The 25,264-nt window shown below is 62.4% G+C and overlaps 1 protein-coding gene across 3 annotated transcripts; it reads left to right on the forward strand.

Annotated features, from left to right (window-relative positions):
* Window positions 1-472: 472 nt before the first annotated feature.
* On the forward strand, window positions 473-23,268 carry INAVA (innate immunity activator). 3 transcript variants are annotated; one of them, XM_059906216.1, is made up of 11 exons: window positions 473-666; window positions 7,121-7,269; window positions 8,009-8,133; window positions 8,553-8,669; window positions 9,237-9,453; window positions 14,901-14,954; window positions 15,779-15,989; window positions 16,171-16,329; window positions 18,151-18,757; window positions 20,211-21,905; window positions 23,179-23,268. In XM_059906216.1, the coding sequence occupies exons 1-10, from the start codon at window positions 506-508 to the stop codon at window positions 20,301-20,303; spliced, it is 1,893 nt and encodes a 630-aa protein (XP_059762199.1). In that variant the 5' UTR covers window positions 473-505; the 3' UTR covers window positions 20,304-21,905; window positions 23,179-23,268. The 3 variants fall into 3 exon arrangements, with proteins under 3 accessions (XP_059762199.1, XP_059762180.1, XP_059762190.1); XM_059906197.1 differs by lacking the exon at window positions 473-666 and adding an exon at window positions 4,298-4,502; XM_059906207.1 differs by lacking the exon at window positions 473-666 and adding an exon at window positions 5,123-5,157.
* Window positions 23,269-25,264: the final 1,996 nt, after the last annotated feature.

The raw sequence follows: 25,264 nt of genomic DNA on the forward strand, positions 1-25,264 counted from the left end.
GCAGGAGGCGCCCCCTCGGAGCGCGCGCCTCCCTCTCCCGCCGGGTCCGCCAGCGGCGGGAGGGGGCCCGGCCGGGGCCGCAGGGGCGCCGGGGGGCGGCGGGGCTGCGGCCAGGTGGGGGGCGGGGAGCGCCCTTGGGGGTGGGCGCGGCACCCCCTCCGCTCAGCCCGGGTCTCCAGGCGCGGAAGCCGCCGGGCCGGCCGGAGCGCGCGGAGGGAAGGCGGCCCCGGTCCGGGAGGAGCCTCCCCCGCCGGGCCGCGGGAACTGGCGGCGCGGGGGGGTCCCGCCGCGCGCGCGTCCGGAAGCGGGAAGAGGGGGCCGGCCTCGCCCCGCGCCCGGGTCCCCGCGGGACGCCCACCCCCGCGGGCACCTCCCCGCCCCGACGCGCGGCCCCGCCCCGGCTCCCGGATCGGAATCCCGGGTCCCTTCCTGCGTCTTTCCCCTCTCTCCTCTGGGCCTTGGTACGCCCCAGGGGACAGATGTCTTGGGATCTTTAACATTTGGGATGCTGCAAATGCCGAAGTTAAATGAAATACCTCCGGGGAGGGGAGGCCGGGAGGAGTCGCGGGGGGAGGAGAGCTGGCCTGGACGAGCAGGTCCCGAGGCTGCGAGGCGCGCGCGGGGGGCGCGGGGGCAGGCGGGCGGCGAGGGATCTCCATGGGACAGGTAAGGGGGAGCGCCGGGGCGCGACGCGGGAGCCGGGGGGATCGAGCCCCTAACCCACAGTCTTCCGCCTTAGAGGAGGGGGCCCTGCGGGGAATGGGGGGAATTTGCCGGGGGGTGGGAATTCCGAGTTCCTACCGAAAATGCATGTTTCCGTCTCCTCGACCTTTCTCCTCCGACCTTCCCCACGCCTGTGGATCCCCTGGCAGGTTCCGGGAAGGCAGACAAAAGGAGCCGAGTCTCGGGCCGCCTGGACGCGGAGGGCGCGGTGGGGGAGGGGAGCAGGGTGGACCGGACAAAGGGGCTTTTTGAGGAGAGCCTAGAGGTCTGATAACAGGGCGCATTCCAGGCCGTCGTGGAGTCCCCTGTCCCAGCCCGCTCCACAGTCGCTCGCTGGAGGCGAGCACCTTTCCCGCTGGGAAGGGAGGAGAGGGGAAAGAAAACAGTTTAAGGAACCATCTCCCGCCCCCCTCGCCTGGAGGGTCCCGGGATATTTCCCTCCTTTCTCTTTTCACTGTTTTGGCTCGAGCAGCCGACCATTGGCTCCTTAATGGTTTAAGTGAAATTGTAGGAGCGCCTGAGACTCTTCTTTGCTGGGTGCTGGTTGGGGCATCAGGTCGGGCCCTTGCTTTGACTTCCGATCTCATGTATCACAGGAAACTTAAAGGAGGAACTTAACAAAAATAATGGAGAGTGGGTGGATGCAGGAGGTGCAAGAGTTTTCTGATTCAGGACTTTTCCTTACGAGACGAAAACCCTAAAGAGATGCAATTTTTTCCCTTCTTTCAACGATCAGATTCCAAGTGTGTGGGGAAACCCCACTTCCTCACCACCTGGTGGTCTTGGTGATGATGCGGTGCAGTTGGGGTTTGGGGCACCGGCTGGGAGCAGGGTGCTGAACCCCACGTTCTCAGCAGGCCTCTGGAAGGCCCACTCTGGATATTTTGAATTGAAGGGCATGACAGCCAGGGAGATCCATGGCCCTGGGCTTCTTGGGAGAGTTGGTTGGCTGGTCCCACTCCAAGCCTCAGATCCTGCTGGGCTGGGAAATGCTGCGTGTGAATTTGAGGGAACAAGGGGTCTTTGAGGATTCCAGAGGGTCAACGCGGAGATTGGTCGGTCCTCTGCCCTTCTCTCCCTGAGCTCAGAGATGGGGGTGGTTACCTGAGGGAGGGTTTCTTAACTGGGTCCATGGGCACCCAAGCATCTGTGGATAGCATTCAGAGGGTCATGTACTCGGATGGGAAGGGTTTATTTTTCACTAACCTTTACTGACATTTAGCATTGCCTTGAAACCATTGGTAGTACCTGTGATTTGCCATTAATAGACACCACAGAGGGTTTCATATCACAGTGCAGTTGTGACAGCTGTCTTGAAACCTGGTTTACCATCGGTCATGAAACATCATTTACCATCGTCATTGCTACGGAATTGCCCACTACTAGATCCTGTTTAATGTTAGTAAAGAAACATATATAGATTACTATGTTTTACTGTTTTTAGAACTGTATTTAATATAATCCATTATCTTAGTGATTCTCTTCATCTTATTTTATGCATTAAAAAATACGCTGTGAGTTGATTCTAGAAACTTCCATCACTCCCTCCCCCCCCCCCCCCGAGCTGGGGGATGGGCAAGGTGGAGGCTGGGTGCCAGCGTCAGAGTCAATTCCTCTGTTTGTTGTGGGAAGACAGTGACAAACCTGTAGGGGGGGAAGGGAAGGGCTGCGGGCTCTTTGGGAGACCCAGAGCAGGCCCCCCAGCACAGGGGGCCTGTCCCCTGCTGGGGCCCCTCAGCCTCAGCCTGGGGAAAGAAGGCGGTAGTCAGCCTGGAGGGCTCGGGGCTCACATTGTTTGGACAGAGGGTGTGCACAGGAATGTGAGGGGAGCTGGGTGTGTGTGCAGGGGCAGTGGGGAGGCTGCCTGTGTTGGTGACACAGCTCCACAGAAGATGGTTGGGGGGGTGACTTCCTCAGTCATCTCTGCCCTGGGGGCTGGGGCTGGGGAGGTGGTCTTTGGGGCTGGGGAGGTGGTCTTGGGGCTGGGGGCTGGGGAGGTGGGCTTGGGGCTGGGGAGGTGGTCTTTGGGGCTGGGGAGGTTGTCTTGGGGCTGGGGGCTGGGGAGGTGGTCTTTGGGGCTGGGGGCTGGGGAGGTGGTCTTTGGGGCCGGGGAGGTGGTCTTGGGGCTGGGGGCTGGGGAGGTGGGCTTGGGGCTGGGGAGGTGGTCTTTGGGGCTAGGGAGGTGGTCTTGGGGCTGGAGAGGTGGTCTTTGGGGCTGGGGAGGTGGTCTTTGGGGCTGGGGAGGTGGTCTTGGGGCTGGGGAGGTGGTCTTTAGGGCTGGGGAGGCGGTCTTGGGGCTGGGGAGGTGGGCTTGGGGCTGGGGAGGTGGTCTTTGGGGCTGGGGAGGTGGTCTTGGGGCTGGGGAGGTGGTCTTTAGGGCTGGGGAGGTGGTCTTGGGGCTGGGGAGGTGGGCTTGGGGCTGGAGAGGTGGTCTTTGGGGCTGGGGAGGTGGTCTTTGGGGCTGGGGAGGTGGTCTTTAGGGCTGGGGAGGTGGTCTTGGGGCTGGGGAGGTGGGCTTGGGGCTGGGGAGGTGGGCTTGGGGCTGGGGAGGTGGTCTTTGGGGCTGGGGAGGTGGGCTTGGGGCTGGGGAGGTGGTCTTGGGGCTGGGGAGGTGGGCTGGGGGCTACGGAGGTGGTCCTTGGACTGGGGGCTGGGGAGGTGGTCTTGGGGCTGGGGAGGTGTTCTTGGGGCTGGGGGAGGGGAGCAACTGGAGATGCGTGAGTGCTGGGATCCCAGGGTGAGGGGCGTGGTGAGAAAAGGAGGTGTTGGGGGAAGCCTTGAGGGGTCTCCTTCTTGCGCGGCACTGTCTGTTTTCCTGCCTCCTGGTGATGGGTAACAGTGTCTTTGCCCCTTGCTTCCCCCAGTGAAATAGGCTGAATTCCAAACTGTTGGTTTTGCTTGAAGGTCAATGGGGTGGAGACCCAGAGGCTCATTGCTTGTCGGGAACAAGTTCCATTTTGGTCTCTGGCCCCCGGTGGTTGGGGAGTGGGCTTAGACCCCGGGGTCCCAGTGGCCCTCCTGTGGACTAGGGAGAGGACTGGGGTCCAGGTCAATGCGCCATGGGCCCTGTGGAGGGATGGTTGTAAATGATAAACAGGGAGGTGGCGGCCATGATGATTCTGGAGGGAAATGTCTGTGATCAGAACGGCCTGGCCTGTCTGGGACCCCAGAGCCGCCCCGCGTGGAGTGCCGGGGTCACGGCCCGGCCCGGAGTTTCTAATCCGATCTGGCCTTGGCCCCGCTTCAGGGTCTGGGGAGCAGGGACCCTCCTTGTCAGCGTGGAGGTTTCTCGCTGGTGCTCCCCACGCGCCGGGAACTTCGCCCGCTCTGGGCGCTGCGCGGAGCCGGAATCTGGGGGGGGGGGCAGACGGCTCAGCCCAGGGCAGGGGGGGCCCTTGAGGCCGTGAAGGCCTGATCCCGGCTGCCTTCTTCTGGGGTTCCTCTGAGGGGAGCCCCTTTCTCCCGCCCCCGCAGCCCCCGGAAGTGCAGAGGCCCGAGCTGCCTGTGCAGCAGGATCTGTTCTGGGAAGGGCTTGCTCACCCGCTCCTCCCTCTGACTCAAGTCGGAACAAGCAACCTGGTTCCCCTGGCCGGGCAGCCTGGGAGGGACACAGGCGGGACCGGGGGAGGGACAGCCACCGGCCATCGGTGTGGAGCGGAACCGGGTCAGAGAGCCCAGGGCGGCCTGGGACACCCTGAGGTGACATGCCAGGCCCCTCGGTCCCCTGACTTGGGACCAGGGGGCGTTTCCCGGACTCCTGGACTAAGAGCTGGAAGCAGGTGAGGGTGGGGCAGCTGGAGCGGGTCTTTGGGGCGAGGGGCAAGCCGGCCTAGGGGTGGGGGGCCCAGCAGTGGCCGTCAGCCACAGGGCACAGGGGTGATGGGGGTGCTGGCGGGCTCGGATGAGTTCCCGGCGCTGTAGTTCCCAGGCCTCAGTTTCCACGGGAGTGGGGAAGGCCGGGACGAGGGAGGCCCAGGGCCTCTCTTTGGGGCCACATTTGTGACGGGAGAGGGTCCCAGTGGCTCAGCCGGAGGGAAAATGCACGGCGCTCCCCTTCCTCCCCTTCTGTCCTCCTCTGCCTTTTCCTGGGGACGTCGTTCGCGTTCGTTCGCTTGTTCTCCGGGGTGGACGGGGCTTGCCACCTGGGGCTGCGGGTCTGGAGGGCAGGGAGGGATTCCCATGCGGAGGGGCGGGATGTTCCCGGAACTGCCTTTATCTGAAAGCCAAGCCTTCAACACCCGCGGGAGCCTGCGGGCCCTGGGACAGGGTCCCCGAAGCTGCAGGGCCGCCTCCGGAGGGGCAGACGAGTGGGCTGCACGTGTGTGGGTCCTTCCTGCTCAGCCTGGCGCTATCCAGATTCAGTATGGGGACTGGCCAGGGCCCCAGGTACCGTGCAGTTTTCACCGTGCCTGTGAGGACGGAAGGCCCAGCCAGGTGAGGTGAGGTGAGGTGAGCTCCCCTAAGATCACATAGGTGATGGCAGGACCCAGGCTGGAATCTGAGGCTTCCAACCTCTGGTCCGTGCTCTCTTGCCCTACTTGGAGCAGGCCTGCCCCCGACCCCGGCCAGAGGGAGGAAGGGGCTGAGGGGGCCGTTGTGCCGGGCCACCCCTCGGTCCCCGCCATTGCTGCTCACTCTGCAACAGGCAAGAGCAGGAGAGGCAGGGCTGAGTTGTCAGAGCTTCCCGAGGCAGCTCCTTAATGGTTAATTATTAATTAGTAAGTGTGAGTAATTGATGGCTTCCCTCCCCCATCACCCCCTCCCTCGTCCAAGCAGACGTGCTAGGACGGCCTTGCTTCCTCGCTCTGGCGGGGCCCTGCCCCTGGCTGCTGGGGGGGCCCACAGGCTGCCCAGGGCTGTGCAGCGAGCGGCGGGGGAGCCGCCTGCCCTCTGTCCCGCTCCATCTCCAGGAGGGATGAGGGTTTGGGAGGGTGGACCAGGCAGAGCTAACTCACGCCAGGTACCCTGGTCTCGGTTCCCAGAACATGTGGCCAGGCTCTCTCCTTGGCATCTTTGCAAAGGCCCCATATAGACTTTAAAAAAAAAAAAAAAAATCCTACCCTCCACTCTCTACACTTCCTTGGAGAACTGAAACTCCAAAGTGCAGGTACCTATTGTTTTCAGGGCGAGGTTTTTAACTGATGCCCAAGGTGCTCTGATAGGCTGTGTTGTTTACGTAGGTCCGTAAAGCTGTCCATGGGCAGAGAGGTGCTCCTGGGGCCTGGCCGTCAGCGGTCCCTCCCCCACGGGCCTGGCTGCGGGCTCAGCTTCCCCAGGCCTCCTTCTCTCCCACTGGCTGAGGAGCCCACCTCCCCCGCCCAGCAGTGGTGCCCTGAGGAGAAGCAGGATAAGCTCCAGACAGAGCCTCCGAAGGACTTATGGACTGTTGCTCAATGGCTGACTCAGGGAAGAGGTGGCTGGGCTTTCCTTCCAGGCCGCCTGCCGGGGCCCCGCCCGCACTCCCCACCCTGGTTCCAGCCAGCTGCTGCCAGGTCCTGGCCAGCTGGGACCCTGAGCAGGGGTGCAGACTTGGCCAGGAGAGAGGGGGCGCCAGCAGGTGCGGCCGGGGTGACTGCTGCTGGCAGATGCACACCTGGAACTGTACCTGAGCTGCACACGTGTGCCCAGCCCGGGCAAGCAGGGTGGCCGTGGTCTCCTTCCCATCTTCGGGCAGCTTCGACTCTGGTCACCCCTCCAGCCCCGGCAGCACGCGCCCAACACACACGCACGTGCGCGCTGCCTCTCTCCCGGCTGTGGGGTGTGGGGTCCGGGCCTCCTCCCCTTCGAGGGGCCTCCCAGGCATAGCTGGTGGCCCGGGAGTTGGCTCACGGCTTTGGGCACCTGCCCTCGGGTGGACCGCCTAGTGCAGACAGACAGCAGGCAGCCTGGGCTGTGGGCCTCGGGACAGGGCCTGGCTGAGTGCCCAGTGCCCTCACCCACGGGGGCAGCGGGATGGGTCTCGGGCTGAGGACCGTCAGCCGCGCCTCCCTCCTGGCACAGACGCTTCCCCTCCCTCCTCTCCTTCCCTTCCTCCTTGACTTGTCCTCCCACCTTTTTCTTGTCCCCTCCTTTTCATCCTCTCTCTTTGCTCCTCTCCTTATGGTCTTTCTCCCAGTATCGTGGTCCCTGTGGCCACCACTGCTGTCACCCCCTGGGCTTGGAGGTCTCTCTAGGAAGGAGGTGGCAGGAGGCCAGCCTGGGCCCAGGGCAGGTGCGCTGGAGAGGCCCACAGAGCCTTCTGTCCGCAGCTCCCCAGCACTGACACCCCCATCCCAGACTCACTCCCCCGGAAGCATGGGCCTCACGCCACATCTCCCGGCCTCACCCACCTGACTCAACAGCTCTGTTTGGAGGCAAGGGGGTTTACATGTATCATTTTTTGTTGTTCTTTTAAAAGCTGGGGAAACTCCAGGCTACCTGCACATCCTGGCCCAGGCTGGGAAGGGTGTCGGCCCCTCCTCCTCTGTGCCCCCTCCTCCCAGAAGTCCACCATGGAGAGCAAGGATGAGGTCAGCGACACCGACAGCGGCATCATCCTGCAGTCCGGTGAGGGCTTCGGGCCCCCCCGACCCCACCAACTCCTCGAGTCCCAGGCTCCAGGCCCGGCCAGGCTGAGGGGCCCAAGGGGGGGGGGCGGTGGGGAGGCCGCTGTGCGGGGAAGGGGGGTGCAGACCCTGGGAGGGCTGGGAGTTTTCCTCCCTGGCTGGGTGGGGGGATCTGGCCTGGAGTGTCGATCCTGTCTGAACAGCTACCTGCCGTGTTCAGCTCTGGCCCCGTGATTCCTAAGAAGCTGAAAACTCTTATCTGGTTCGCGTGAAGGAGCCGTGGCTCAGGTTGGCCCGAGCCGATGGGCCCAGTCGGGTCTGGTTTGGACAGAGAGAGAAGAGGCGTGTGTGTGTGTGTGTGTGTGTGTGTGTGTGTGTGTGAGTGTGAGAGAGAGAGAGTGCGGGAGAGAGAGGAGGAGGAGGAGCCAGGGAAGAAGGCGCCTGCCGTGGGTGGCGGCTGGGAGGGGCCGGGCGGGAAGGGACGGGCTCTGACCACAGCACCGCACGTGGCCGAGGGGCAGGCACGTGGCCGAGGGGCAGCCGGTCCCTCCGAGCCGTAACGGTGCCGTCGGGCCGCCGGGGGACATGCCGTCTCTCGGGTGTGACTCGGCCCGCGGTGGCAGCCGGCCCGCAGCCTGGGCGGGCGTGAGGCCGTCTGCGCGCGTGCGCGCCATCAGCCCAGGGGGCGTCCAGCAGCGCCCGGGACAGACTCCCCTGAGCGCGGCCCCGCCCCGCCGCAGGCCCCGACAGCCCGGTGGCCCCCGTGAAGGAGCTGACCCACGCGGTGCGCAAGCAGCAGAGGGCCCTGGAGGAGCGGCTGGAGGCCTGCCTGCAGGAGCTGAGGCGGCTCTGCCTGCGGGAAGCGGTGAGGCTGGGCCCCGCCGCGCACGAGCGCGGGGTTAACCCCAGGCGCCGGAGCCGCGTGCTGGGCTGTCGGTGCCGAGGAGTGGGAGCCCCAGTCCTGAGAGAGTGCTGGGGGTCAGACGGGGCACCGGATGGCACAGCGAGGGGACAGCTGTCCCCGGCAGGGCCCGGGCATGGGGCCGGGCAGAGGAGGGGCTGCAGGGGACCGAGTGGATGGAGGCGCCTGGGGGGACCGTAGCCAGGTCAGGGCAGATCCCCGGACGACGGACAGCCCTGGACGCTGGGACGCGCGGAGGTGGGCAGGGGCCTCTGGGGAAGGGCGGGCACAGGTCACCCAGGGCCCGCCGGACGGACTCTTCCTGCTTGGCCAAGGGCTGGGTGCGTGCAGAGCGCCCTGGCATGACCTCGCTTCCCCCGCAGGAGCTGACGGGCATCTTGCCCGCAGAGTACCCCTTCAGACCGGGGGAGAAGGCCCCCAAAGTCCGCCGCAGGATCGGAGCCGCTTACAAGCTGGACGAGTGGGCCTTGCACAGAGAGGTGAGGCGCTGCAGGGCGCCGCCCCTGCTCCCCGAGGCTGGCGGCTGTGGTCCCCAGGCCTTGCCTCCCCTCTGCAGGGGTCTCTGCTCTAGCATCACGCAGCTCAGGCCTCTTGGCTCCGTGTGGATGAGGGGCACCCGCCAACGTGTAGCCCACGTGGCCTCAGGGAAGCCGTGCCGGCGCCAGAACCAGGAGGGCTGGGACCTCAAGGGAGGACATGGGGTTCAGTCCCCTGTGGGCAGAAGGCCAGCCAAGAGCGCAGCCGGTCCGGAGGAGGCAGTGGCCTGTGCGGACGGGCCGCTCTGGCTCCGGGGGCCGTCCTCCCTTTCTCAGCACGGGAGGAGGGCCGTGGGGTGGCTTGGGCCCTCGGGTCCCTCCCCGTGGTGTGACGGGTGGCTCGTCTGCCCAGCCCTTTGGGGTGGGAGGGAAGCGTCCACCTCAGTCCCTCCCCGCCTGGCTCGGGGTCAGGCTGCTGGGTGGGTCCCGGGCCGGCTGCTCGGGGGCCTGGGCCCTGGACGCTGCCGTCTGCTGGGCCGTTCTGGTGTCGCTCACTGCACCCTCCCCCAGGACCCACTGAGCAGCCTGGAGCGGGAGCTGGCCCTGCAGCTGCAGATCGCCGAGGCGGCGCGGCGCCTGTGCCGGGAGGGGAACCTGGGCCGCCAGGCGCGCCGGCAGCGGAAGCACGCGGTGCAGCAGGAGGAGACGAAGCTGCGGGAGCTGCAGCGCTGCCTGGGGGAGTGGCAGCGAGGCAGCGGGGCCCCTCCCGCCCTGGCCCCAGGCCCAGGTGAGCAGCGGCCGGTCCCAGACCCGTCTGTCCCGTCGGGGGGGAAACCTGCTTCCCCGGTCCGCCCCACGCCATCCTGACCCGTGGCAACCCCACAAGCCTCAGCCCAGCCATCGCCCTCCCCGGAGACCCTCCCCATTTCCTTAGAAAACAAGCCACTCCTCCCTCGAAATCCACGCCCTCCAGGAGACCTCCTGGACAGGAGGCATCCCCAGGCTGACCTCGGCTTATCTCGAGGGCTTGTCCAGCCCTCCTGATCCCAGGCCCACAGGGCAGGCGGTGCGACCCGTGAGCACGGCCGAGGGCCCGCATTCTGTGCATATCTGCTCGCTGCGCTGCTGCAGGGCCCGTGGCTGCCCGTGGCTGCTCTGGTGGAAGTGCACACCTACCGTCCCTGAAGTATCTGGGGCCGCCCCGTCAGGACTGGGGCCCCTGCGCTCTGTTCTCTAGTTACTGGGCCTCTTAGTCTAGTCCCTGCGCCCAGGGGCCAGCGCCCGCTGACTGTGCGGCACCTAGCGAGTCGTCCAGGCCCCGGCATCAGTGGACATCATGCGTCCAGGCCGGTTCCTCTTCCAGCAAGTGGTTCTGGGCCCTTGCGTGTGGCTTTTTCTTTCTCCTGACCTGAGCCCAATTTGTCAGTTCAGTCCTTGGAGGCCTCCCGTCCGTTCCGGCCCCAGGGCATTGGGCTCGCCCTCCCCCAGGCCTCTCCTGGGTCCCAGGCCTCCCGTGCATGTGAGGGAGCTGGCGCAGGGAGTTGGGCTGAACTGGATTTGGGGCTTCCACCTGGGCTCCCCAGCTCCCACCGCTGCCCCTCAGGTCAGCTTTGTGCCAAGGCCACCTCCTGCCCCGGTTGGGCACGTGGCCTCTAATTTAGGGTGAGTCCAGACGCCTCCCAGGTCCCCCCCGGCAGCCAGGAGTGGAGGACGAGGGAGGAGAGGCCTCCACGCGACAGCTGACCCAGTAACCCCGGGCGACGGGGAGACCCAGGCAGGACGGCCGACCCCCTGGCCGACCGGCTCTGGTGGAGAGGGGCCTCCGTCCTCCCTCCGTTCCTGACAGGGCCCAGGATGCGACCGCCCCTTGAAAGGCAGCTGCTGACTTGGGCACGGAAGCCCCTGAGGGCTCGCTGCCGTCCTGGTGGCAGGGGGCGGGGGGGCTGGGCCCCGTCTGTGTGTCTCAGCCCCTCCTGTGTCCCGTCTGGCCTCACCCCGCCCTGTGGGCTCCTCTGACCACAGGCCTGCGGTGTGGGGTGGTGGACGGTGTAGGGCTGTGGCTCTGCTGCCAGCATTGCGACGATGATGCTGCTCGTTGGGGGTGGGGAGCCGGTCAGGACACGCCTGGGGCCCGGCCAGCCGTCCCGGGAGGGGGCGCTCAGTGCAGCGGACATAGAGCTGCGGGGAAGGGGCCCGGCCAGCCGTCCCGGGAGGGGGCGCTCAGTCCAGGGGACATAGAGCTGCGGGGAAGGGGCCCGGCCAGCCGTCCCGGGAGGGGGCGCTCAGTGCAGGGGACATAGAGCTGCGGGGAAGGGGCCCGGCCAGCCGTCCCGGGAGGGGGCGCTCAGTGCAGGGGACATAGAGCTGCGGGGAAGGGGCCCGGCCAGCCGTCCCGGGAGGGGGCGCTCAGTCCAGGGGACATAGAGCTGCGGGGAAGGGGCCCGGCCAGCCGTCCCGGGAGGGGGCGCTCAGTGCAGCGGACATAGAGCTGCGGGGAAGGGGCCCGGCCAGCCGTCCCGGGAGGGGGCGCTCAGTGCAGGGGACATAGAGCTGCGGGGAAGGGGCCCGGCCAGCCGTCCCGGGAGGGGGCGCTCAGTGCAGGGGACATAGAGCTGCGGGGAAGGGGCCCGGCCAGCCGTCCCGGGAGGGGGCGCTCCGTCCAGGGGACATAGAGCTGCGGGGAAGGGGCCTGGCCAGCCGTCCCGGGAGGGGGCGCTCAGTCCAGCGGAAATTGAGCTGCGGGGAAGGGGCCCGGCCAGCCGTCCCGGGAGGGGGCGCTCAGTCCAGCGGAAATAGAGCTGCGGGGAAGGGGCCTGGCCAGCCGTCCCGGGAGGGGGCGCTCAGTCCAGCGGAAATTGAGCTGCGGGGAAGGGGCCTGGCCAGCCGTCCCGGGAGGGGGCGCTCAGTGCAGGGGACATAGAGCTGCGGGGAAGGGGCCCGGCCAGCCGTCCCGGGAGGGGGCGCTCCGTCCAGGGGACATAGAGCTGCGGGGAAGGGGCCTGGCCAGCCGTCCCGGGAGGGGGCGCTCAGTCCAGCGGAAATTGAGCTGCGGGGAAGGGGCCCGGCCAGCCGTCCCGGGAGGGGGCGCTCAGTGCAGGGGACATAGAGCTGCGGGGAAGGGGCCCGGCCAGCCGTCCCGGGAGGGGGCGCTCAGTGCAGGGGACATAGAGCTGCGGGGAAGGGGCCCGGCCATGCGACTGCTTCCACCCTCCTGATCAGAGAGGCAGGCTTGCTCTCCACCTGCAGCCCTGGCCTGACCAGGCCGGGGTCCTGGGTCTAATGTCCTGTCCTGACCAGGCCGAGGTCCAGGGCCTAATGTCCTGTCCTGACCAGGCGAGGTCCTGAGTCTGATGTCCTGTGTCGACGAGGCCCGAGGTCCTGGGTCTAGTGTCCTGTGTCGACGAGGCCCGAGGTCCTGGGTCTAGTGTCCTGCGTCGACGAGGCCCGAGGTCCTGGGTCTAGTGTCCTGTGTCGACGAGGCCCGAGGTCCTGGGTCTAGTGTCCTGTGTCGACGAGGCCCGAGGTCCTGGGTCTAGTGTCCTGTGTCGACGAGGCCCGAGGTCCTGGGTCTAGTGTCCTGTGTCGATGAGGCCCGAGGTCCTGGGTCTAGTGTCCTGTGTCGATGAGGCCTGAGGTCCTGGGTTGCAATGTCTTCTCCTGGGAGCCCAGGAGGAGGTGGTTCTAGACAGGTACTTCCTGCTCTTGGCTCATCTGGCCAGCTGGGCTCGCCCTGAGAGCAGGAAGTAGAGAGGGATTAAAAATTAACTAGCAATAAAGATGTATGAAAAAATAATTAGTAGCTGGAAGGTGTTTTGAATTAAAGAGGAAAAAAAAAAAAAGCAAACTAACCAAAAAAATGTTAGAAAAATCCACCCACCCTCTTGGTCTCCACACGCAGGTTACTCAATTTGGAACCTAATTATACCAGGTGACAGTCATTAGCTGGTCCTCTGCAGGTGGCAGGGAGCGGTCAGCTGTGGGACTAATTGACCACAGGGAGCCTGATGAGAAATGCCCCCCAGCACCGAGCTGATGTAACAGGTGCTCAGGACGCATTTGTTGATTAGCAGCACCCGTGTTGGCAACGCTGGTAGAAGTTCTTCCATGATGAAACGTTCCAGATCTGTGCTGTCCAATATGGCAGGCACTCACTGCGTGGGACTGCTGAGCACTTGGATTGTGACCCGTGTGGCTGAGGAACTAAAACTGTAATTTCATTTAATTTAAAATAGCCACATGCAGCTAGCGGCTGCTGCACTGGACGGTGCAGCCTTTGAGGAAGCCCAGCGTTTGTGAGTATGGCCTCTGCCTGGGGTGTCCTCCTGCCGCTGCTGGGCCGAGGGCCGGGCGCAGTTCAGCAGGGCTGTGTGGCAGCGTGGCCAAGACAGCGAGCAGCCCTCACGAACCACCTGTGATTAAACAGCCGGGGGTGATGGCTGTTGTCCCAGACCATAAAGTCAAACCCAAAACACGTGACTATACCCAGCCCCCGACGCCGGCATCCCTGGACCGTGACAGCAACAGTCCCACAATTTCTTCAAGTTGACATTTGTGAAAAATAAACATCTCGGTTCCCCAGGTTTTTGTAAAAGATCAGAGGCTGGGAACCAGGATTAGATAAGAGGATGTCTCCCCAGCTGAACCCTAAAGCACAGGCTGGTGTGAGCTGAGCGAAGCCGGGGCTGCTCCGTGGGCAGCTGACCCTGCACCGTTTACACACTGCTCTGTGTAAAGGTTCTGTTTCATTTAAATTGAGGAGCAAACGTTGACCAACTTCTGTAAAGGTCCAGGGAGTAAATGTCTTAGGCTTGTGGGCCATGTGGTCTCAGTCATTACTACTCAGCTTGGCCATCGTATCATGAAAGCAGCCAGACATTACGTAAACAAACCCATAGTTGTGTTTCAATACAACTTTATTTACAAAAGCAGCCAGAAAAAGAAAAAAATTTTAAAAGGGACTTCGCGGGTGGTCCAGTGGTTAAGACTCCGTGCTTCCACTGCGGGGGGCACGGGTCAGGGAACTAAGATCCCGCATGCCTCGCGGTGCGGCCAAAAAAAAGCAGCCAGTTAACTGGATTTGTCCCACAGGCCTGCCACCAGCCAATCTCTGTTATAGAGGATTTTCAGATGGCTGGAATCTGAATCTACTTTTCTTAGAAGTTTCTGGTTAATGACCCCTGCATGAAAGGGGCCAGCTAACAGGAGAGCCCATAAATGGTGGTGGTGAAGAGCCAGACTCTGGTCAGACTGTCTGGGTGTGAATCTGACTCAACCACCTTCTGGCGGTTTGACCCTAAGCTATGTTATCAGCTCCTCCAAGCCTCTGTGTCCTGAGCTGCTACATGGAGGTGGTAATCTTACCTTACAGGGTTGTTACGAGGAGCACGTGAATTCATGTATTATAAGGCACTTAGAAAAGCCCAAGAGAAATAATTAGCTGTTGTCGGTTTGCCCTCATCCGTGTTCTCAAATGTAGTTGAAAATGCTTTGTGAGTTCCATCCGGGTCATGTTAGGTGTAGACCGAGCATCTGAAGTTTCGGTGTTTTAAGGACAAGGGCAAATTCGAGCCCTCTGACTTCCTGGGTCCCGGTGCAGATTGCTGCTGCCCATGAGGAAGGGCCACCCTCCATGTCCTCAGGTGGCTGTCCTGTCACCAGGGAAGGACCTTCCTGACCCAGACGGCCAGACTCTCACTTGCATTGTGAGACCCCACAACCCCACAGCTGCAATTCCCGCTCTCACTGCTCTTGCTGCTGCTAATGCAGGGGTTCTCAGATTTGGGGTGCTTGAGCTGAGTTGTATTTATGGTATCAGAAGACTATACAAAAGTTAGCAGAAATCTCTTTACCCCAGGGGCCTTCCAAAATGACTCTTTGCCTTCCCCTCCACTGCCTGGAAACACTGCCAGAGGAAGGCCTGGCTTTTTTTTTTTAATAGACGGGCAACCAGAGGCCCAGAGTATTGAAATGGCTCATTCAAGTTTACAAAGCTTATGGCAGAGCCAGGATTAAAATGGAGTTTCCTGTCTCCTCACTCCTATTTACTGATTTTTACTTTCTCCTTCCAAGTGATAAATTCACACCTAGCACAGTACTGAACACATGGTTGGTATTTCCTGATAAAGGATGCTATCAGGAAAGGGGCGGGGCAGGCCTGGGCTGCTCAGCTCTGCTGATGCCCCAGGTCTGCGGGGGCATTTCCTCACCTCCTCCTCTCTCCTTTGGCCTCCCCAGAGCTCGGCGCCTCAGATGACAGCTCCCTGTTGGACGGGCTGCTCCGTGAGGAAGGTGAGAGGGCGGTTTAGGGGCTGTTGTGAGCGCTGGGCTCCTCCGCGAGAACTCAGGGCTTGGGTGGCGTTTACTGTGAGTTCTCAGCGAGCTAAAGGAGGCGGGAGCCGGGCTGGGCTCAGCGTCTGCTCCGCCGGGACACTGATGCCTGTGTGCCCTGTGCATGGGTGACAGTGGGGATGGTGCTGACCCTTTGCCGGTCCGGGTGCTCAGTCATTGTGACCGGGAGGGGAAGGCGAATTCCAGCAGAGGCTTGGGCCCCGGGCCTCCCTGCCTTTGCCTGGGACTTAGCCTTTACTTCAATACGCACCCGTCAGAGCCTCAGCCATCGGGCCACGGTCATTGCTCTTTGCGAAAAGAGGGTAGCACTGAGGGAGAAAACACAAGTCCGCAGATTGAGAACCCTGGTGACAAACCCTAACGATGCTGAGGGGTCAAGGTGGACCAAGAGGGTGGTGAGGTCCTGCCCAGGGGAGGGCCCAGGCCAGCAAGGAAACAGCACACGTGGGCACAGCGTGAGAGGAAAAATAGGGAAACAGGAGGTTAGCTGCAGACATGGCATCAGGAGCAAAGGTTAGAAAGGGGAGTCATGTGAGCCAAGAGAGTCAATCTGGGAAGGCTTCCTGTAGGAGGCAGGTGTAAAATGGAGCTGTAAGGAGTAAGTCTGAAAGGAGAAGAGAGTGTTTAGAAGCATCTGGGCCCAGAGCCATGGCCTGGCACAGCCGGACCAGCAGCCACGGGAGGGCGAGTCAGGCGCAGGCCACGGAGGTTCTAGTTGGGCTGGTTCCCCCACCACTGCCCTCCTGGGTTTTCTTTACCTGCAGAGGCATCTCAAGTGCCAAAACCTCCCCCAGAGTCCCCAGATGCGCCTTCCCGGCCTCTCCCGCCCCAAAGCCTCGAGGGGCTGCAGCCAGCAGGCCTTGACACGGGGGGCCTGGAGAGGGCCCCCATCCAGAACAGCCCCTGGAAGGAGACAAGCCTGGACCACCCCTACGAGAAGCCCAGGAAGTCTTCCGAGCCCGGAAGCGAGTCCAGGTCAGGCGGGGGGAAGGGAGGGCCAGGAGCAGGTGGGATCTGGGCAGGGGCGGGGCACAGTGCAGGAGACCCCCATCCTGCGTGTGATGGGGGGAGGCGTGAGTCCATCCCTCCGCACACCGGAGCCCCTGGATGGAGGCATTCCCGCTGCTGACCTGTCTCCAATCCCTCCAATCTCCAGCAGCCCGGCCAGCACCCCGCAGGATGGGCCCAGCGCCTCCAGCCCTGCCTCCTGCTACGTGGTCGCCGTCCGCAACGTTCCTGGGCAGCGGCAGGGCCGCACCAGTGCCCCGGCCACCCCTGAGATGCAGGGCAGGAGGGGCCAGTCACAGCCCCTGAGGTAAGAGACAGGCCACCCCCCAGTGATGCAGGGGGCGAGACCCACCGTCGAGAATTTACGTTCGGAGGGTGGTGGCTTCCAGGATTATGTGGGACACCCGTGGGTGACACATGGCTTGTGCAGTGGCTTCTCCTTGGGATCTTTTCTCACGCACCTCTCAATAGAGGCTGCGCCCCAACCAGCAAAGCCAAGGGCGAGTCACTTGTGAAGCAAGGTGTTTTCTTCCAAAGACTCCGGTTTTGTCTCTTTGCACAACCGGATTCCACTTTTCTCCCCATCCCTGCAGACTCTCCTGCGGGAGCAGGAGCGTATCTTAGAAGAGACTTTTGTAGTTGTCTGTGATTGTTTTATTATTGGTCTCTTGACGATGGACGGGTCACGTTTTCAACTGACATATAGTTGATTCTCATTACTTGGGTAGTTATGTCCTGTGAGGTGAGTGCAAACGCTGAACCACTGCTCCCAGGGACACACAGGGTTACAGCTTCTGGTCACAATGTGTCTGTAAACGGATCAATACGTAACCTTGTTTTATGGGGTTTCTGTTTAAAGACACCTTATCTAATACGTACCATCGACGCATTAACATTGAACTCAGGGCCAACAGCCCTAGATCTCACGCCTGAACGAAGCTCATCTAACACGTATTTTCTCCGTAAATTACGTCCCAGCTTCCTTGAGCTCAGGACACCAGACGGTCCTGCAGCACCAGCTTTGGGGCCATTTTAAACACTGAAATCACCAACAAAACGCACAAAAATATGAAAAGCATGGTACTAAATAGACTGTGGGAATAGTATGAGCGCTGAACCCAGAACTCAGAGCCTCAGCTGGGAAAGCCTGCTGGGCAACTCAGAATTTTCACCACCCTGCGTGTGTCCACACGTGACCACGAAAGTGCCAGGAGTGTTGATTTTGAGGTTACGAATCAATTTGAGCAGTAGGTGAATTTGCAAATACAGAACCCATGAATAATGAGAATCCACTAAATGCTCCAAGTTCCCTGCTGTTTGGTGCTCGTTTCAGTGACCGAGTTATGACAGGCCGTGTCGGCCACACCGTCCGACAGCCCAGGGTACCCTCAGGACATTGCTGGGTTCTTCCGTCAGGTTAACTTTGCTTCTGGGCAGCGCTGGGCTGGAGTCCAGCAATGCATTTTATACTTTACATACCGGGGGGCCTTTTTACACACAGGGCCTTTGTGCAGATTAGTGAAAGGCGCCCCCTCTGGACGGACAGGCCTGCCCCCGGGGTGCTGGCAGAGGGAGGCTGGATTCCAGCCCCGCTGGCTGTCCGGAGCTGGTGCCCTGGGGAGGGCCAGCTGCATGCGGCCGCCCTGTCCTAGTCGGCTGGGGCTGCCGTACAGAGCAGCGCAGCTGGGCACAAACCACCGCCTCCCAGTCTGGAGGCGGCAAGTCCAGGATGCAGGTGCCCCAGGGCGGTTTCTCCTGAGGCCTCTGCCCTTGGCTGTGGAGGGGCCCGCCCTCTCCTCCCTTCATGTGGTCGTCCCTCGGGGCCACACGCCAGCTTCACACCTTCACCTCGGATGCTTGACGGTGTCCGCCCGTTCAGATTGTGTGGATGAAATGCCACTGGACACCTCGCACCTGAGATGGCTGAGAGCAGGAAGCAGCTGTGGCCTCCGTGACCCAAACCCCAGCGCGCAGTGGAGCAGTGGTGTGGGGTGCAGGAGGGGCGTGTAGGACGCGCCGGGCCAGGAGGCTGTGGGCACGTGGGGAGGCGTGGCCGAGGCCGCGCACGCGCGATGCCTTCCCCGCCGCGCAGGGAGGGCTGGCTCAGCGCCTCCTCTTCTCTCCATAGGACCGACCCCTTACGCGCGGACCCCGACGGCAGGGGTCGCAGCGCCCTCCCGCGGCGCCGCCCCACTTACTACACGGTGACTGCACCCGCGCCCGTGCCGTGCCCCGCCTGCCACTCGTGCTCCGAGGACAGCGGCTCCGACGCCTCCAGCCTGTCGCACCCGACGCCGCCCGGCAGCAGCAGCCCCGACATCTCCTTCCTGCGGCCCCTGTCCCCGCCCGCGCCGCCCCGCCCGCGCGTGCCCCGCGGCCCCCGACTCCGGCCGCCCCCCGCCCCCGCCTGCCTGAGGGCCGCGCGCTACCTGGTGCTGGCCGAGGGCCGCCCGCCGCCCGGCCAGTGGGGCGAGTGGGGCCCGGGCCGCGGCGAGGACGCGGCCGCCCCGCGCTGGCAGCGCCCACTGCCCGCCCACGGCCGCGTGGCCCGGACGCCCTCGCTGCGCGACAGCCCCGCGGGCCGCGGGCTCAGCAAGGCGGCCGTGTCTGAGGAGCTCAAGTCGTGGCACGAGCGGGCACGGCTCCGGAGCTCGCGCCCCCACTCGCTGGACCGCCAGGGGGCTTTCCGCGTGCGCAGCCTGCCGCCTGGCGCCGAGAGCTTCGCGCGCACGCAGGTACGCGCACGGGTATGGCCCTCCCAGGTCCCGTGATCGGGCGGCGGGGCGCAGGCGCAGAGCCTGCAGTCCGGTGGCCGGGCAGCTTTCAGCTCGGAGGAATAGGCCCCAGAGCATTTCCTCGCGGCTCTGGAAGGCCCCCAGGAAGACTCACCCTGGGGGCATCCTAAGTTCGCCTGCACGTCTAGAGCGCGTGTCCACGTGCGCCAGTGGAGGTGACCCTCCCAGACACCTAAGACCTTTTTTCCTAATGGCTCCATCGATGATCTACAAAACAGATAGGCCTCTATTTATAACCACAAGGCCAATCCACATCACCCCCCAGTCTCCCGACTTGAGCGCCCAGGACGGAGGGAGAGACTGGCAGGGTGTTTGCAGGAGCCAGAACCTGTGACTGTCGTTCAGCCAGCTCCCGCTCCCCACTCTCCTCCCGCCACCCAGCTGAGAAGCAGGGTGACTGATGGTTAAGTGCGCAGGCCCCGGTTGAAGTCTCAGCCCTGCCAGCATTGGGCAGGTTTATTAACTCCTCTGATCCTCTGTCACTCTCTCTGTAAAATGGGAGTCTTAAAGGACCCATCACAGAGGGGCAGTAAGAACTTTAAATGAGTTAATATGTGTGAGATGATTAGAGCAATGCATAGTAAGTACTAATACGTGGTGTTATTATCACCTGGGGCCCCCGAGGTCAGGGACCGAGTTGGTGGGCAGCATATAGGTGGAGTGCCCCGACCACCCTGATTTCTGTGCCCAGTTTTTCCTTTCTGGAAGAGGGGGGGCTGTGCATGAGCTTTTTTTTTTTTTTTTTTTTTGGCTGCGTGGCATGTGGGATCTTAGTTTCCCGACCAGGGATCGGACCCACGCCCCCTGCGTTGGGAGCACTGAGTCTTAACCACTGGACCGCCAGGGAAGTGCTGAGTGAGCCTTTCTTTATTCTTGCTCCCTGGTACGGAGGGCTCTGCAGCGGGTGTGCTCCAGAAGTCCCCAACAGGCTGCTTCTTTGAGATCCAAGATTCTGGCAGGGCCCAGCTGCACCTCCCTCCCCCACCCCCGGTTCTCTGGGCTGCAGCTGGCATCCTGGGCCTGGCAGCACCCTGGCCGCAGTCCCAGGCCGCACCCTCCAGCTGACGTGCCTTTCCATGCCTGCGAGCTTGGACCTGTCCTTGGCCCGGGCCCAGCCCATCCCAACCTGCCAGACGGGGAGGGTGATGAGAAGTGAGCTGGGTTTGGGGGGGGGTGGAGCAAAGGTCAGGGTGCCTGTCACACCCCAAAGAAAGCTGGAGTGGAAATGGACAAGGGCACAGAGAGCCTGCTGGGAGGCAAGGGCTGAGTGGCTGGGCCAGTGCTGCCCCTGGTCAGCGTCCTTAAGGGACAAGGATGGTGTGGCCGGGCTTGCTGTCCTGATGTCTCTACCTGCTTTGCTCACCCACCTCTCCTTTCCCCCTGGCCCGGGCAGGTGCCCACCGTGTGTGTGCTCCGGAGATCGCCTGAGGGGGCCCCCGTGCAAGTGTTTGTACCTGAGAATGGAGAGATCATCAGCCAGGTGTGACCCTGGGCTCCGGACACCGCGGCTGGCTGGCCGAAGAGACTGCTTCCCAGCGGGGCTGGGGCTGAGACCGCCCACCCTTGAAGCCCTCTTCGGCTCCCCTCCCCCATCGCAGGTCGATGACCTGGAGCTGAGACTTTTTTTTTTTTTTTTACCAGTTTTTGTTCAGAAGCTCTGGCCTAAGGATTTATATTTGTGGTTTGTCCCCAAGATCCCTGTAATATGACAATGCTTTATTCCCCAGAGACAGGCCTACCGGACTCGAGGCCTTGCCTCTGACTAACAGCATCTGTCTCCGTGTGCAAGACGTGTGGTAGGGGACGCATCCCCAGAGAACAGCCCCTGGCCCTCCTGCCCCACTGCTGCTGGGGGCTGCACCTCCATCCCCCATTTCCCAGCTCTCAGGCTGTAGGGGTGCCTGGCCTGGGGGCGAGTCCTCCCCTCTATAATGTGCTCTGTGATGCACGCACCGAGAGCTAGGTTAAAGGTCAGTGTGTCCTGGCAGAGTCTTGTCTTCCTGGGCCCTGCTCTTTTCCTGACCCCGTGACTTCCTTGTAGGGACCCCTGTCACTCTGTGCGCCCTTGTCCTGAGGCTCCCAGCATCGACCCAGACCCAGGAGCCTTGGGTTGGAGGCCTCTCCAGACTGGAGCATCAGGAGGCCCTGGCCGGGAGCTGATCACCTTCTCTGGGCCTCTTGAGGACTTGCAGGCCACCACCCCGCTTCCTCTGATGTCTTTTCGTCATCATCCTAAAAGCCAGTACTTTACACGTGCTTTTGGAAGGGCGCCCCCTGTGGCGTGTTCCCAGGGCCAGGGGTGTCATTGCTCCTTCTCCCCACTCAGCTGTGCTTCTGCCCTGAGACCGGATTTCCTTGAAGGAGGGCAAGTCCTTGATTTTACAGACGTGGGGACACCCGCCTTGCAGGATGTTAATGAATCATCCTAGTGCTGAGACCTGAGGCCTGGAAACTGGCCATGCTAAGACCGTCCGTGGTCCCGGGCTCTCATCCTTGGGCCTTTGCTGCCGGGTCAGATCCCAAAATAGGGATCCTGCTCCCAGGAGAGAGCCGCTGAGCTGAGGCCGGGAGGGCTGGACGCACCAAGCGCTGATCTTCCCACATGGCGCCCTCTGTCTGTAGGACGGGGGCTACACAGACAGCTCGAGGCTCTAAGAACTTTGAGGCCTGACCCGGACAAGGCACAGTTCTCCCACTGCCCGGGGCGGGGGGGCCCGGCCGAGGGGTCGGGAGCAAGGAGGGGCCTGAGGGGAAGCCTGCATCTCTGTGCTCCTCCCGGCCCGCAGCATCCTGGCTCTGGGTCCACCTGCCCCATCGTGTTGACTTTGGACGCTGTTCCGTTGCGGTTGGTGTCTGAGCCCGTTGCCCTCGTGCACAGCCTCTGCCCCCTGCCCACCCGGGTCCTCCCGGAGCGCAGGGCTCCTCGGGCTAGTGCCCTCCACGCCTGCAAGTCCTTCGCATTAATTTACCAGTCCTGTGTGATGCCTGGTGCACCTGAGAAGTGGCTGTGTCCTCGGCTGCGGGGCCGGAGCGGTGGGGTTTCCGTGCAAGATACTCCAATAAAGTCTGTCTTTGTGAGGCCGAGCTGGTGAGGAAGGTTCTTTTGTGCTGAATTTCCTGAGCAGAGCTCCTGGCCAGGTCCCTGGGGGGACAAGTGGGCGTCTGGCGGGGGGGGGGGGTGGGGGGGGTGGGGGGAAGCTCTCTGCATCCCCGGGCAGGATGGAAGCAGGAGTTGAAGCTCCTTGGTCCCCCTACGCCCGGCGCCCGAGGAGCTGGGCTCTGGGGGTCCCTCCCCGAGAAGGACCCGGGGCCGCGGCAGCCCCTGGGGGTCCTGAGACTGTGCTCAGTGATGGGAGGGGCTGAGCCTCTGCGGAGCCGTTCTGGGGGGAGAAACAGCCCCTCTGCTCCCAAGCTGGATGGGGTCGGGTGGGGGGGACTTCCCAGGTCACCACGGGGCGGGGCGGGCAGCTCGCATGGGCTACCCCCACGCCTGTCCTGCAGGGGCCGCCCTGGAACCCAGCGCGGCGCCCCCTGGAGCCTCGATGCCCAGGACAGGCGTGGGCCCCAGAGCTGAGGCGCTGAGTGTCAGGTGAGGCGTCCCTTGCGCCGGCCCTGGCAGCGGCCCCGGGGCAGGGCGTGAGGCTGGGCAGATGCCCGTGGGTGGGGTGGCCGCCCTGGGCTCCGGGGACTGCGGCTTTGGGGGCCGGGGCGCTCCATTCGGGGGTGGGCTCCGAGGGGACACAGCCCGGGGTCTCTGGAAAAGTGTGAGCATCCCGATCTCAGGCCTGGACCTCTTCCACCAAACTGAGTCGTGGATCACGGCCCAGATTTTGTGGATTCTGTGTTTTAGACGATTTTAAGGAGTGAGGCCCAGGGAAACCGTGACCGGTGTCCCCAGGGTGCGTGCCGAGGGGGAAGCTCCCCAACAAAGGGAACAACCAAGTCCAGCCAGCAGGACGGGGCGGCAGGAGACGGGCCCCTGGAGGGTCCTCTGGGGGCAGGGGCAGTGGGCACCCCGGCTCGGGACCCAGTGTCCAGCGTGGGAGACGTGGCCAGGCAGCGCTTTCCTCCTGCTCCCAGGCAGGACCTGGGCAGACATCTGGGGGCTGTTAGCCCCCCAACCGCAGGGCAGAGTGGGATTATGAATTGGGCAAGGGGCCGGAGGCTTCAGGATTTCATCAGCGGGCCATCCGAGGCAGAGGGATGGGAGGCCACCTTGAGTCTGAACCATCCCCATGCAGAGAGGTGGGGAGGAAGCAGGGCCCTTCAGAGGGTCCCCACTTCCCAGGGGGAGGGAGCGGGGAGCCGGCGGTGGGGCCGGAGCTGGCACCGCTCAGCCAGTTGCCTTTCCTCTTCCGCAGCCTGCCCTGGCTGCCGCCCCCAGTGTGCAGATGGATTCACCTCCCAACAAGCGAAAACTAAACAAGGTCACCTTTTCACCGTTGGCTGGCCATGTCTCTTGGAACCCTAACTTGGCAGGTGAGTTAGCCCAGGAAGGGGCTGTGTGTCAGCTCCCAGCGGCTCCGAGGTGACGGTGCTTGGCTGCCCGACCCTCGCTGGGGACTCATTAATAGGCACGAGTCTGCCCGCTCCTGGCTGCGCAGTCGCAGCTCTGGTCTCTGCATGCCTGTCTCTTTTGAGACGTGCCTCTCTGAGGGGCCTGGAGCTGGATGGGGACCAGGACATTGTCTGGGGCTCTTGGCCGTTCAGGAGAGCCACGGCAGACCTCTAGACCCACCAGTGTGTCAGCAAGTCCCAGATCCCACCCCTGAATTCCAGGCTCTTAAATCCAGCTGCCCGGTGACATTTCCACTTTGATGCCTCGTAGGCGTCCCAGCTGCGCTCCGGACTCTGCTGCCAGCCCCAGACCTGCCCCACCCACTAGTGCAGTCCCTCAGGCTCCACATCTGCGCTTCTGTTTTCTCTCACACCCAGCTCACTGCTCTCCCTTCTTGGTCCTGCCTTCCACATAGATACAGAGTCTGAGCGCTTGCTCCTACCTGCCCTGGTCCCAGCCCCCATCACCATGCACCCCCTGCCACGCTCCACACCATCCCCCCATCTCTCTAGTCTCAACCCAAGGGCCAGGGTGATTCTGTTAAACAAAGCAGACCACCGGCCACTGTTTTACCGGGAACCTACCCAGGGCTCCATCCCTTACAGAGCAAAAGCCAGAGTCCCTACGGCCATCCTTACGGTGGCCTCACGAGGCCCTCCTGACCTGTGCCCTGACCGCTCTGCCTTCATGGCTGGCCACTCTCCCTGCGCCCCCCCCTCCAGGCTCCAGGCCTCCGGGCTGTTCCAGGAACGTATCAGGCGTGGTCCTGCCCCAGGGCCTTTGCAAGGGCTGCTCTTCTGGCCTAGAAAGTTCTTTCCCCAGATATCTGTAGGGCTTGCTCCTCACGGCCTCCAGGGCCACTCAGGTTCAGTCAATGAGATTTTCTCTGACCTCCTGTGTGTACATACATATACATATATATGTGTATATGCATACACACAAAACTGTACGAGCAGATGCAAAAGGAGTTCCTTCACAAGGACACGAAGCAATGTCCCGTGAAGGGACCTGTTGATATGTCCACGCTATGTCTGCTAAGCTCTGCCTGAAAGAGCACATTTCACCTAGAAGGTGCTCAATGAAATGTGTGAAGAAGAAGGCACTTATTGATTTCCTACTGTGGGCCAGGGGTCATTCTAAATTTTTTACGTGAACGAATTAATTTAAACATCATAACAGTGATAGACACTGATTATCATCCCCGAGTTAAAGGAGAATTCAGTTTGCTCAAGATTTCTCCTTTATTTATGATTATCATGTGTTAATTATTTATTATTATCATTATTTATCATTTATTACTTATCATTGTCATGTGTTAATTATTTATTATTATCATTATTTATCATTTATTACTTATCATTATCATGTGTTAATTATTTATTATTATCATTATTTATCATTTATTACTTATCATTGTCATGCTTTCGTTCGTTTAATCCTCACAACAAGGATACGGACGGTCATCCTCCCCACTGTACAGACGGGGAAACGAGCTGAGAGACTTTAACTCGTGAAGGTCACAGGGCTCGTAAAGCACAAGAGCAGGGCCCTGAATTCAGGCACTTGAAATGTAACGGCTGTGCTGTGCCTTTAACCCCACCTGCACACCCAGGGCGCTCCGCGGCGGGGCAGTGAGAAATGGCCTGACCTCAGGCTTAGTGGCCGGTGTTGCTTCGGGTCCCAGGGCTGCCACCACCTCCGTCCTCTTGCTTCACCCGCTCCCGACGGCCGTGGGTGGACAGGCCTATTCTTAGCCTCAGCCCTCCGGTCTCTGTGTCCACACCTGGGTCCCCTGCTCAGAGAGGTCGCCCGAGGGTTACACCAGCCCAGTCGTCAAGGGAGATGCTGAGGCTGATTTGGGGTTTCCAGTCCCCTCCCATTCAGGGATT

This window comes from Balaenoptera ricei, chromosome 1 (assembly GCF_028023285.1).
Source record: "Balaenoptera ricei isolate mBalRic1 chromosome 1, mBalRic1.hap2, whole genome shotgun sequence".
Lineage (NCBI taxonomy): Eukaryota > Metazoa > Chordata > Mammalia > Artiodactyla > Balaenopteridae > Balaenoptera > Balaenoptera ricei.